The following is a 13,783-nucleotide window of genomic DNA, read 5'->3' on the forward strand; positions in this document are numbered from 1 at the left end:
TGGGGGGGGGGGGGGGGGCGGGGTGCAAGGTCTCTTTCTTTCACAGACCAAACCCAACTTGATGAAACATGATTCACATTCTATCCAATCATGTACAATTTATCCATCTAAGATCCAATGGTAATCTGCATTCTTATGATAAATCTTAACATATATACAGCTACTTGAATTATCAAATTCATTAAAAAAATCATGATATCCTTTGCTTTCCTTGCATATACAGTAAATTGCTATGACCCAGCCATTCATTTAAAATATACAATTTGAGTTGCACCATAAAATAGGATTTTGGTCTGTAAAATTATTTTCTTGGAGTGCATTACAGACCGCATTGTCTTTTAGTTCCTGGACCATTGGGTTACATGCAGCTGCCTTTAGGTGATCAGACATTGGCAACCCAAGCTATAAGGACAGCCTAGTATAACTCCTCCCACACCCATCATGCCCCAGTTTCTTGCAAGCAAAATTAGAGGTAGAAGTGAGTCAGACTGGGGACAGCAGTCTGGACTTTCAGCCGCACAGTGTGCCATGCAGAAAAATGGCAAACACACATGCAGTGCAGTCCTTGAAGAGGAGACCATACAGGTCCACCAGGAAAAATTTACACCAATTTAAAGAAAATGGCGCAGTCAAACTGCACCCTCCACTGACTGTGACCAAATGTGTTGCAAACTGTGCTCCACTTGTTAACCGCTTGGGAAGTGGAGCATCAGCACTGTGGGTTCTACTAGCGTACAGCCCTCCCTTACCAACTGGCGGGTTTTCAGGGTGGAGTTGGGGAGTTAACCAATTTGGATTGCAAAGTTGCAAAGTAAGCTGCGGTGGCTATGGATCAGGTAAAAAAAAAATTATAGTAGAGAGAAGATGTCCAAAACAGCAAAATAAAAATCAGGCTTGCTGGGAGTGGGAGGGGTTACATACTGCTGCCCTTCCAGGTTTGTTTGCCAGTGTCCAATCACCTGAAGGCAGCTGCATATAACACAGTGGTTTAAGAACTAAAGGAGCCTTGTTGTCCGGTAAGGTACAATTAAGAAAATGTATTTCACTTTAGGCTAATTAAGTTCTATAATACATTTTGAATGTATGGAGTAAAACATTTCACCCACTGTTATTTGTACACCAAATAAGAAATATAGCTTTTATTAAGAAATATTTACCTGTCCTCAAACTGTGGTTTGTAAGGTGTCTGTTCTGGTGTGTAAAAGCTGGAGCGGACCGTTTCCTCTTGGATGTCAGAGATCTCGCCCTGACCATGGGGTGGTGCCCTCAAATCACATGGAGTTTGGTACACTGTGGCATTCCACATTTGTGACTCATCTTGTACTGGTATAAAGTCTTCTTCTCCCGTTCCACTGCTATCACTATAGCTATCCCTCCTAGAAGGGTTCTTAAGTCTCCTAGTACTTGCATCTGCTACCTCTTCATTCTCATCAGAGCTATCACCCTGATCCTGTGAAAGTGAATTTTCTGTGCCACGAATGCCACTTTGGTTCTCATCCGGTAGAATCTTCTGCGGGGTATTTAGTGGTGTCTGTAGAAATCAAAAAATATACATGATTTCAGTACAAATCATATAAGGCAACAATGCACACAAAAAACATAAAGGAGCCTAGAATTGCTTGCACATTCTCTTTGCCATTAGCAGAAAGAAGCATAGCAAAGCAAATGTGCCTTAACCCTTTCGCTTCCAAGGACGTACGTCGTACAGAGCTACAAAAGTGCTTCCAGCTGGCCAGCTCAGTACGTCGTACGGACCTGGCATTTACAGTTCTACTATAAGCTGATGGTCGCTTTAGCGACCATCAGCTTATAGTAGAACTGTTCAGCAGACTGTCCCCTTTAAATTAATAGCTGTCATCAGCGGCTCACAAGCCGCTGATGACCGCTAATTTTAAAAATACCGGGCGCCCCCCCGGCACCGCCGCTGCCGGCCGCCGGCATCTGGAGTCTCTCATCCCTCCCTGGAGCCATCCCAGGGAGGGATGAGGGACTCCATGGATCCCCACTGCTTGTAGGGTCAAAAGGGTTTAATGTCTCTTTAATGCCACCATGTCTTCCTTTTCTGAGATATGTTTATATTGATATTACATAATCTACTAGTGTCTTCTGATTAGTGGCCTATTTAGTATACCGCTAGTGTCATACTAAGACCTGGACATCCTAATTTTATGATGATCTTAACTGCAAAACAAGAGTTACTGTCTCTCTTAGAACAAGAATATATTACATAGTACCCATCAGAGCCTAAGACATGGACTGTCTCCTTACCAGCATCACAGAGCTAATTTCTGGCAATGTACCAGAGGATGGTCTGCACATCAGGAGAGTGACTTCCGGATAGGTCGCCCTCAAAGCTGAAACAACTTCCTGGTAATGGAAGAAAACAAATAGCAAGTTTAATATTCCAGCATTTTCTTAGGAACTGCAGAGCAAGTATCAGATTGTGTTTACCGAATTGAAATCCAATATGAATGCTCACCTGTTGAGTAAGTCCTTTCAGTGACGCTCCATTCACCTTTAGGATGACATCTCCAACATTTATTTTACCACATTCTGAAGCCGGCTGGCCTGGAAACAGTTTCTTAACTCGAACTATGCTCGAATCCCCCTGACCTAAAAGGAGGTTTTCTTCTCGAGAAAAGCTAAACCCCAGGCCAGAGCTGTTCTTCACGAGTTTCACCTCATACACATTGTCTGAAAGAGCAAAAATAATCTGTTCATAAGCCTAGCAGATATTCCAATGAATTAATGAAAAATAAAAATAAAGTACAAACCTCCTCAATAGCATTGTTTATTATTTTAGTTTTGGATCAGAATGTTTTAGGCCAGTTTGTGTCCAATTACTAAAGCAGAAACGGCCAGCACTCGTTAAACCCTATGATAACTATAACACAGTGTAGGGAATTTATCAAAACTGGAGCAGACAGAATCTGAAGCAGTTGTCCACGGCAACCAATCAACTTCTCTCTTTCATTTTTAAAGCTTAACAGAACAAACTGAAGAGAGAAGCTAATTGTATACTATGGGCAACTGCTCAAGTTTTGATAAATTCCCCATATAGTGTTTAAGGAGTGCTGACCATTTCTGCTTTAGATTTATATAGTGCCACCGAAGGCCACACAGCCTACTACACTGACTTTAGGCGATAGTGTGGGACAGGATGTTTAATATTTGTGTCTAATTACTGTCTAGATGTGTACAAATAATTAAAAGAGGATACAAGTTTAATGCAGATAGCCACAAAATTATTGTTAAACTGCAAAACATTGAGTAATAATACCAGCAACTTCAGAACACATTAAATACCCATTGTACATATATAGACTATATAGTTTAAAAAAAAGTGATAAAACCATTGTTCTACAGAGCTACCATATGTTCTTTAAACATTATCACTCCAAATTATTTTGTATGAGACTTATTATTTACTGAAATTAAACACTGCAAATCTGTGCCCATGTTAGTGAAATACATTGAGAAGTTGCAATTTGCAAGTGTCCTTTAAAACCACAAGAGGGCAACCAAGAAACATAAAGAAGCTATTTGCTTGCTGAACTAATCCAGCTAAATAGAAGGGCCCCACCAGTATTACTTGTTCTAGATAGCAACTCAGGCCACAAGAGAGACACTCAAGTTATCAAGTCAAGTCAATTTTGCTTAAAGTGACTACTACTTGAAAATGTTAGGACAGACAGTGTTCATATCTAGTTTACAACTGATAATGAGATATCTAAAAGAGCCTCCAGGACCCTGGTTTTCCCAAGGGGGCTGAGTCTGGGGAGGCTCTGTATCCCTGGGATTATGATGCTGATGAGGGTGCCCCGCACCGCAACCTCACCTGTCAGGAGGGTGATTCAGGGGGCATATGGAAAAAAGAAAATGGCTCTGCTTCACCACCCAAATCAACAAGCTAAGCAGCCAAAAGTAAAGATAGACGGAGGGGGGAAGCCCAAGAGACAACTTGCCTCCTCCACCCCGAGTTCCAGCAAACACCTTTTTAAATACCGACCAGCTCACCAGAAGGACTCCCTTTTCAAGTGTTTTTTGGTTGTGTTTTCTGTCCATGTGATAGGAGATGCCCATCTCTTATGTGCTGTCCTTGAAGATGATTTGGGAAATACCAAAATGGTGCAGCTTAAGGGCTTATTCACAACGGGGACCTTCAGAAACAAGTCACATCAGAGGTTGTGCCACAGCTCTGCACCTAGAGAGTGTTCTGCAGCCGACAAACACATAGTAAACAAATCTCTGGAAAGAGCCAGAAAGAAGAGCACAGTGCCCAAAGGTTTCATTTCAAGCTAGCCACGCAATCTTCGGTCCAACAGGATCCAGGCATGGCCTCCAAAGCTATCTTAGTATGCTAGCAAAAACTCTGGCATGGCAGGCGGGCAGTTACTAAAGGGCTGGCTTAAAGGAGAACTATGAGGTGAGTGAAAATCAATCAGCCTCATAGTTCGAGCCGACGTGTGACAATGAAACTGTCACACGTCGGCTCAATAGATCGGGAAGTGAGCGAACACATACCGTCGCTGCTCACTTCTAGATCCTGTCCCTGTAGAGAGCCGTGACTGGTGGAACGGATGGGGGAGGGGGCGGGTACCGCTGGCTCTGCCTCTAGATAGGGTAGAGCCAGCTGTCAATCACGCAGCTGGGTGGATCTCGACAGTAATGTCGGGATCCGTCCCGGCTGCGGCGGTCTCAGTGTACCGCGAGTTGTAGCTCTTGTATACTGAGCTTTGGGAGGCGGGAGGACGCTAGTTTGTGTCCTCCCGTGACCCTTAGGAGAACTATGGGGAAAAGCACTGACCCCATAGTTCTCCTTTAAAGTTTCTTGTTTGCTAGTGTCCAAACTGCCTACAGGTGGCAGTATAATCCACATGTCTGAATTACTACAATGCTGTGTCCCTCAATGGAAGATAACGAAAAAAGGTTTAGCTAAGATAAATGTTATGTAACCTCTATATTTCCAGAAATACCAGCAGTTTATTCACATTGTCAAAGTGTATATAAAGCTTACCATTAGTTACAAAGTTGTACTCTTCTGGGACAGATGCCTTCTTGTCCTGTTGCTTGCTAGTCCCAGCTTGGTTGGGCGGTGTACATTGAGGGGTAACAGGAGCATGGACTTTCACTGCTGGTAGCTGTCCTTTTTCCAACAACAACGTTACCACCTGCAAAAATAGCCATTGTATGTATGCGCAATGTAGAGCAGAATTCCAATACTTCATGTTCGCTTAACTACAAACATTAAATATATGTTTAGGTACTGAACAAAAATCCAGTACCTACAGTGTTTATGGTAACTTTCTGCAACCCCCTGCACATTAAAAAGGGAGGTTTTTTTCCAAAGTATCAGAAACATGAAAAGGTCCATCTATCGAGGGACCTCAAGTTTTTTTTCCACTCGCACGTTTTTGGACGCTTTGGTGAAAACAGGTCAATACTCTCGGAACTCTATCCCAAGCTTCAACTCTGCTACGCGCTCTCTCGGCCTCAAATGTGAGGGTATGGTCTACAGACTTTCAAGAACCTGACATTGTAGACTACCTTTTGCATTGCTATAACAAGATCAGAGGAATTGTTACAAATAAAACCTGGAGAGAGACTCCGTTCAAAATTATGCATAGAGCTTATGTACCATACTTCATGCCAGCGGGACCATCTCCACAGCCACTCGTCTCAAAGTGTCCCAAATGTGGCCAACCACGCCCTTCCCTAGCTCATTGCTTATGGAACTGTCCCTCTATTACCGAGTTCTGGGCCAGATCTCGTCTTACATCACCACCATTGTGTCGTGGTCGCCACCTACGTCTCCCATGTTATTCCTGTTTAGCACACCACGTGACTCTCTGTATGAAGCCCCCCACCCCCAATCTGAAAGCAGAGGCTCAGACTGGATACACATCTGCCTGCTGGCAGCTAGATGTCTAATGCGCTCTTGGAATGCATCTTCTACTCCCCAGCTATTGGAAGTTGCGAGAGAGCTCAAAATGTTTTTTAATAAGAAATGGCTAGACGCAGAATTACATAAAGATTTAAAAACAACCACATTTTTCAGGCGATGGAGAGATTTCTTCTCTGCCACTTTTGACAGGTCCGAACTGTCTCAAATAATGTCTCCTTTTATATATACACGTCTTGGTATTTAAACGCTCAATTTTCACATCCTATTTTTCACCAGATACGTAAGGCAACCAGCACGTCCCTTATGGCATTCACCAAAATACTGCTTTTGTTTCATTTTGTTTCTTCTTGATGCCTTTCCTAGGTACATGTTTTATGTTAATATTTCATGTTTTGAGACTGTTTTATTTAAAAAAAAAGGGAGGGTTTAGGTTTGAGTGCCAGCACTGTGAGCCAAATAGGTTTTATTGCATTACTAAAGCAATAATAATTCAAATTTCTAAATATTTTAGGCAATAGGAACTAGAAGTGAAGGCATTTATATGAACTTAGGGGAGGGAAGAGCATGGAGAGGATCGCCTCAGTTTGGTGATGTTCAATAATAATTCACTGGTCATTCTAGAGAAAGATAGATGACATAAGAAGCTGCAAACTTCAGAACCCTCCTGGCTACACTACACAGAGCGGCAGTGAAGAGTAGTTACATAAAATGACAAATATATCGGAAGGTATAAAACTGCGTATTGATAGGAAATGTCCAGTTTTAGCATACTTTTTTTTAACTGTTACAGGGTAAAACTTCCACCTAAAAAACCCTATCCTATGACTTTCCTAAATGTGTGGCAACCATTTTGGCTCCAATGGCACATTTCTCCAGTGCTCAGCCTAAAGGATGGGAAGCAGAGTGGCCAATCATGAGCTAGCTGCCTCTAATTTGTACATCTATTATCACAGGCACCTGCCACATGGCAATGCTAATAAAACATTGGTAGTACCAGTCCAAATCTGGCCTCAGGTTTTCTCTGCTGTCTGTCTCCCCCATTGGAGTAATGGTGATGTTAGATGGGCAACAAACCGCCAACAGTAGGGTGCCTTCCACTTACCTTCAGGGAATCACTCCCTCACTGGCTCCAAATACTGCTGCAATTCGATTGGAGTGAAGTCTCACTACTTCAGATAGCGAGGGTTTGATTCCATAGGGGCGTACAGGCAGCCTCTTAGTGATGCTGCTGCTGGCGATTTGAACAACCCCCCTGTGGCGGGATTGCTAGTGGCAGAGTCTCCCATGTACCATAAGCTTTACCCTCACTTCCTGTCACCATGGACAGAAAGACAGCTGTTACCAGAACACAGTGAGAAGAAATCCTTTTGTTTATAGCTATCACCAAGAGAGAAATCGAGAGGAAATCTCCCTAATGTAGATGCAAGCCGCAATAAAAACTTTACAGGAGATCTAATGCATCTCCACTATATGGAAAAAAAATACTGTAATTCTTGACATATGCTATCAAATATAACACAAATGTATCAAGTGGACCTTGTACCTCAGTGCAGTCTTGCGAAATTTAGGCAAATCAGCATTCCCAGGGATCTTGGGCGCAGTAGGTTATTGTCACCCCCTGCACTACATAAGCTGGAGAAAGGTGAGTATATTGTCTATTTTTCACCACAGGTTCTTTTCTGCACTTTTATGCAGCGTTTAAGGAATGCAAATGAAATAAGATGACCTTTCCTGAAGTGCAAGGTCAACTTTAATCCTACTTCTTCAAATAAACCTTCTTGGGTTTATCATTCCTATTATACCTTACAGTTACAAAATCCTACCTGGCCAGTATTTCTTAATGTCTCCACAGCTTGTTTATGCGTAGCACCCTCCAAGCTGGTACTATTAACAGAAAGCACGCGGTCACCTAGTTTAAAACAAAAAGAGTAAAACAAATTATCATTCACATCTAGCCATGCAAATTACATTGTTAAACAAGGAACATGCTAAGTTTAAAATGTATTTGATATCATTATCAGTACACTCATTTTGGAATTAAAGTGTTTTGATTTGAATGGAAATCACTTAAAACGGACTTTTACCCATATCTTTAAAATAACAACAAACACACCTTTAGAAATGTTTAGTAATGACAATCTACACACACATACTTCTAGATAATTGCCGGCTTTGTATTCTTTGCATACCTTATTTCTCTTTTCTTTCCCAGTCTTCTGACAGTGGTCATGTTAACTAAAGGCAGGTTAGGCTGGGTGTCAGACTACCCCTGCTCACTTCCTGTTCTTGGTCTAAGTAGAACCCCCATAAATCCTTCATTTCAGGGACAGTAGGGAAAATAGAAGAGTAGAATCCCTGAATCGTTTTAAAAAAGAGGATGGGGGTGATCAGCAACATCTGCATATAAAGGGTTATGCAAGGGTGAGGATACATTGTAATGCAAACTGGCATACAAGGACATCAGGACCAGAAGCATGAGAAGGAATCCTTCCAACTCACACTCACAGGTGTTTCAGTGGTGTGACGGCCACACTATAAACCTGCCTGACCAATAATAAAATATATGATTCTAGGAATAATAAAACTTAGCACTGTAAAGGGCAGAATCCTCCCTGGAGGAACTAGGGGTAGAAAACCTTATCAACACTAGGAATATTAGCATGATTGAGAATAGGAAGAGGAAGCAATGTAAGGAGATTAGCTCACTCCCAGAAGAAAAGACTAACTCTATCCCACCACCTAGGAGACTTCTGCAGCAGGGTAACAGTGTACGGGTACATGACTTTTTAATGATGGATATTTCTTTGCAAGAAGGAAAAGCATGCACACTCATGTGCATAACCCTCACTTTTCAACGAGGGGAACAGGGGAACAGAAGCCAATTTCTTGACTTAGGACAGGAAATGAAAAAAACTAAACTATGGTCATGCATAATATACTCAACACCCTCCAGCATAGAGAATAGAACACATGGACAGTTACAGGGGGAGTACTCAAAGTTTTGTGGAGATGAAGATCTTGCAACCTCTAGATGAGGTCTAGCAGATGTCAGATTAAAAGACTGACTAAAAGAGGGATCCCAATTCCCATTGACTTGGGAAACTGTCCCGAAAAACCGACTCAAGAGTAGGTAAGCAAACACATCAAATAGGAGAATCCTCCCAGGATGGGGCAAGTGGATAATTTCCACCCTGGCCAGAATTCAGCAATAGTTAGCAAGACTACTTGTCTGAAGAACCAATTTGGCGCCTGCCCAAAATCTAGATTCTCTAACTAACTCGAAGGGAGGAATGGAAAAAGGATTATGAGAGAGCACGAGAAAAGGGACCAGGGTAAATGGAATTCCCCAACAAACCTATATCTCCCAGGAAGTAAGGGACAAAGGCCCACAAGGAGTGTAGATGATAGGGCCCTCGGCTTAGAAAGCAGGACAAACAACTAACACACTGGCTCTCTTTAACAAAATTATCTTGATCGTTACACAAAGGACGCTCTTACTTAGAGTGTATTACAGGACACAGGATGTAATTCAGGTACCTAGGGCTAGGCTGCTGCTTTCAGAAGATTGGACACTGGCAAACAAAGCTGTAAGGACAGTCTAGTATAACTCATCCCACTCCGATTATGCTTCAGTTTCTTAGCAACCAAAAGTAGGATTGGATCATAAGAACAAAGGAGGGGAAGCTACTGTATGCCCTTTAATGTACTTCAAGGAAAGGATTGTATGGCAAGTCAAAAATCTTTTTTTAATTGTACACTAAGGGACACAGGATGAAATTCAGGTACATAGGGATGTTCAAAAGCAGTTCAACTGAGGGGTGGGAAACACAGCAAACAAAATGCTAGCAGGCTCAACGTGGACTACAGATCAACAGAAAAGGCCCAATAGATATCATGGAGTCCCCTGAAGAACCTTATGTCTGAAGCTGGCAGCACAAGCCTGAACAAACCTGGAAAAACTAAACAAAGGTGTTAACAGAAGACCAGTTGGTAGCCATGCAAATCTTAGATGGCTGATGATAAAAAGCCCATAAACTGGGGGTATCCAAACTTTGGCCCTCAAGCTGTTGTGGTACAAGTCTCATAAGGTATTGCACGGTTCTGACAGCCACAGACATGATTTCCAGAGGTAGAGTCATTATAGGATTTATAGTTTCACCACAGCTGCAGAGCCGAATTTTGGTTATCCCTGCCATAAAGCATTAACTGATCTAGTTGAGTGTGCTTTGACAGGTAAAGGTGGAACCTTGCCCTTTAGTCTGTACATTTGAATGATGAGCAGATAAATCCACCTTGAGATAGTAGAAGAAGCAGCAGATTTTTCCCTAAAGAGACCCTTAGGAATGACAAAAAGAGAGGCAGTCTGTCTAAAACAAGCTGAAACTGAGAGAAACACTCAAAACAGCTGATAACACATCCAGACAGTGGAGAGAAATGTCCTTGGGAAGAAAAGATGCCTTAGGCCTCAAATTAACCTCTTCCCTGTGTAGCACAAGAAAGGGTTCTTTACAGGATAAGGAGTCTAAATCAGAAACTTGCTACGCAGAGGTGATGGCAATGAGGAAGGTAACCTTGCGAGCGAGAGTGGATAGGAGAACATTCCTGATAGGTTGAAAGGGTGGCCTAAATACTTCAACTCATGAGTTCCAGCACTGATTTTCGAAGGTTGCACAGGGTTTCAACAGTCTGTTGGACAATGACTGACAGAGACCTTGCTGAATGTCCCTTCAGTAGAAGGTCATCCAGGTATGCCACTATGGGAATGCCCCAAGAGCAGAGCAGAACAAGTATAGGTGCTAGCATCTTAGTGAAGACTTAAGTTGCAGTGCACAGAGCAAAAATAAAGTTTGAGTAAAAACCATGTGACATGTCAGTGGAGGCAGCCCAAGGAACATCCCAAGGCCCATAGTGTGGGTGCAGCTGAAGGAGAACATGTGAAAGTCAGAGGAAATCTGTGGATGCCCTGAAAAATGGCACACCCATGCGCAGTAACAACCCAAATGGATGCTGCGCAGGCTCAGTAGAGGTGCCACGAGTTAACCCCTTATGGGACTCCATGAGCAAGATTAAGCACACCCAAGCTCCCGTAAAGAGCAATACCCTGACTTACTGAAGCAGTGGTCCTAAGACTGCCTGCGGCCCAAAATGCATAAATTGGACACTTTAGGCAGGAACCAAGGGACATGCCACATCCGAACAGCCTTCACCTTCCTGGTGGGCATACTCTTCAAATGTGTTCAGCGGCAGGGTTCCAACAGACAGGTGTATATTGGCCCTGAATCTGTAAAGCACTCTGCAACTAACTTGAGTTACACTAAAGCCCACCGACAGCAGAGTCCAGTGCTTAAAAAACACATTGCAGACCAGCCCCGCTTTTTCCTCACAGTGAGCTCAGGGTACAGTGATAAAGATACAATATATAAAGTAAAAATTACATAACTCTAACTAGATAAAACAATTGTGTTTTTGTTTTCAAATTTTGTAAAACCGACTTGCCAAGTTCCTATTTACCAATAATAACTGCACAATGAGGACTGCTAAAGCCCAGCTTAAGGACTAGACATAGTGCATATGAGATGGTAGGGAGAAGACTTGACCCCCAAAAACTCGTTCTTATAAAACATCTTTCCATAAACACACACAAATATATTTTTCAAAAATATATGCATTGAGGAGAATCCCCTGAATGCAGCCTTATTCTGGAGAAACAATAGTATTCATTCAAGAAAATAAAACCCGATAGATTTTCCCCCAGGAATCGGAAAGCTAGGGTGTGACTACAAAAGATCAGTGTGTCCACAGGCATTTTATTATTTCCCTATCAGAACATCAGCTAGAATGAACAGGAGACATCACATGTCTATTGTGGGTAGCCTCAATAAACATGAACAAAGGTGAATTAATAAAGAATGCTATTTGAGACCTAGCCTAACAGTTGTCCCGTGTATTTGATGAAAATAACTTTAGCACCTATGTAACATCTGCAAAGGTGAAAATGCTTCTATGACCACCAGTGTGATCCATAACCACAGGTGGTTTAGGTGTTATTGACCCAATAGCGATATTGCGGTTTTGACTGAGCCAATGGTAGCCTTCTGTTATCTCTCAAAAACTCCAATTATGAAATATCAGCTTCATACTCTCTGCCTCTGGCTATTCTCCCAAGGCCTACAAAGGCTAAATTCTTTCATAGATAGACTCCCCAAATTATTGGTTTTACAAGAAAGACAAGAAAGAATGACTACATCACTGAAGTCCACAAACCAAAGAAGCTAGCATGCAGACTTAGGCTCCATTCACACCTACCGTATATTTTAGGTGCAATTAGGGATTCCTGCATCAGGAACTTGTGATTTCCTGCTGTAGGAATTCCTAATCTGCCATTTACAAGCAGCAGCTGTCACCCATTCAGGTTAATGATCAGGTGACAGCCGCTGCATTTGAAAGTGGCAGAATGTCGGCACACCACATGTAATCGTATGTGATACGATTACATGCGGTTAGTAAACAATCACTATCCCTGGACACATCGATCGTCCATACCTCCACAATCTTTAGTGTGTCGAATTGAGTGATTTCTCCTCATGGCCTGAACAAGAAAAATCTTAGAGTATAGCCAGAATTACAGAAACATCATTGGACAAGTATGAGGCAGGATTTTTACGACAAAGTAGAAATACAGGTCTCTTTATTGTATACGTACAATGTACAGAAGTGTTGCAATGCTGTTCATTGTAAAAGTAAAAAGGACAAAATTTTTGCAATTCCAGAGCATACCTTTTTGTATTCTGCCCTCTGCTTCAGCTGCACCTTTTGGTATCACAGCTTTCACATAGATTCCACCATGTTTTACGCTGGTGTTTACACCTCCCTAAGAAAAAACAAACAAACATAACCAATGACAAAACGTGCTTCATATGGACCAGGAACAAGCACATAAATCAATGATGAGGCTATAAAATACTGGTCTAGGTAAGAAAAGGGATCATCAGGGTCAGCACAGAAGGTAATGGCTTAACTCAGGAAGTGTGGGGTATAACTTCAAGTGAGTTTGGTTCTTAGCCCCAAGTTTAGAAAGAAGTGAAGTCCTTGGACCAACAGACTTCCACAGTGTGTAGCAAACAGTCTGGTGACTAATAAAGGTAACTTTGGGAATATTGTTAGCCCGAACACTTTAATTAGCCAACAGATTCAGTTTAGTTCACTCTTAAGAAATGTGTCTATCACTATATTTTACAATACGTTGACCACAGTAACACCATTATGATTTCCCATTTTCACATAAGCGCATAATAGTACTTTTAGGGTGAACCTATTTATTCTCTAAACTAGGGATGCACCAAAATGACATTTTTCGACCGAAAATTACTTTTTTCTTTAAATTATTTATTTATTTATTTAACTTTACTGTCAGGGGCTTTGGAGAAATGTCAGGGGCCTAAACAGACCCTTGATATTTCCCCTTTAAAATAGAAAAAGAGATTGAGGACAATCTCCTAAATCTCTTTCTGCAGCCTCGGTTATGAATGAACAGGAAATCTCTATACTGAGTGCTTCAGTCCATTCATAAACTCTGTCGATAGTATCAGTTACTATATTACCACAATCATGAATGAACAGGAAGTGATGTACAGCACTTCCTGTTCATTCATAACTTGGGACACAGTAAGCATTCTATGTCCTCTCCATCTTGACTCGCCTGTCACAGGAGGAGAGCTTGGGCTCTTGTGACAGCTGACCCACTTGGCAGTTTCCCTTCTCCCTGCTGGGTGCCGGTCTCTGTTCCCTCCCAACCCCACTGCCTCTGCCGACACAGGCAGGGGAGAGCAGCGGAGATCAGAGGGGACACAGACCAGCACCCAGCTGGGGGGGGGGGGG

The 13,783-nt window shown here is 42.2% G+C and overlaps 1 protein-coding gene across 1 annotated transcript in view; it reads right to left on the bottom strand.

Moving 5' to 3' along the window:
- The window catches only part of PTPN13 (protein tyrosine phosphatase, non-receptor type 13), a 159,455-nt gene that overhangs the window by 27,660 nt on the left and 118,012 nt on the right, over positions 1-13,783 (bottom strand). The window contains exons 26-31 of the mRNA XM_018576193.1: positions 12,683-12,776; positions 7,729-7,814; positions 5,018-5,171; positions 2,480-2,694; positions 2,269-2,367; positions 1,158-1,531 (exon numbers count right to left, since the gene is read on the bottom strand). Coding sequence (XP_018431695.1) covers positions 1,158-1,531; positions 2,269-2,367; positions 2,480-2,694; positions 5,018-5,171; positions 7,729-7,814; positions 12,683-12,776 — 1,022 coding nt within the window. The remainder of the gene's footprint in view (positions 1-1,157; positions 1,532-2,268; positions 2,368-2,479; positions 2,695-5,017; positions 5,172-7,728; positions 7,815-12,682; positions 12,777-13,783) is intronic.

This window comes from Nanorana parkeri, unplaced genomic scaffold (assembly GCF_000935625.1).
Source record: "Nanorana parkeri isolate BGI_ZX_2015 unplaced genomic scaffold, ASM93562v1 scaffold59, whole genome shotgun sequence".
Lineage (NCBI taxonomy): Eukaryota > Metazoa > Chordata > Amphibia > Anura > Dicroglossidae > Nanorana > Nanorana parkeri.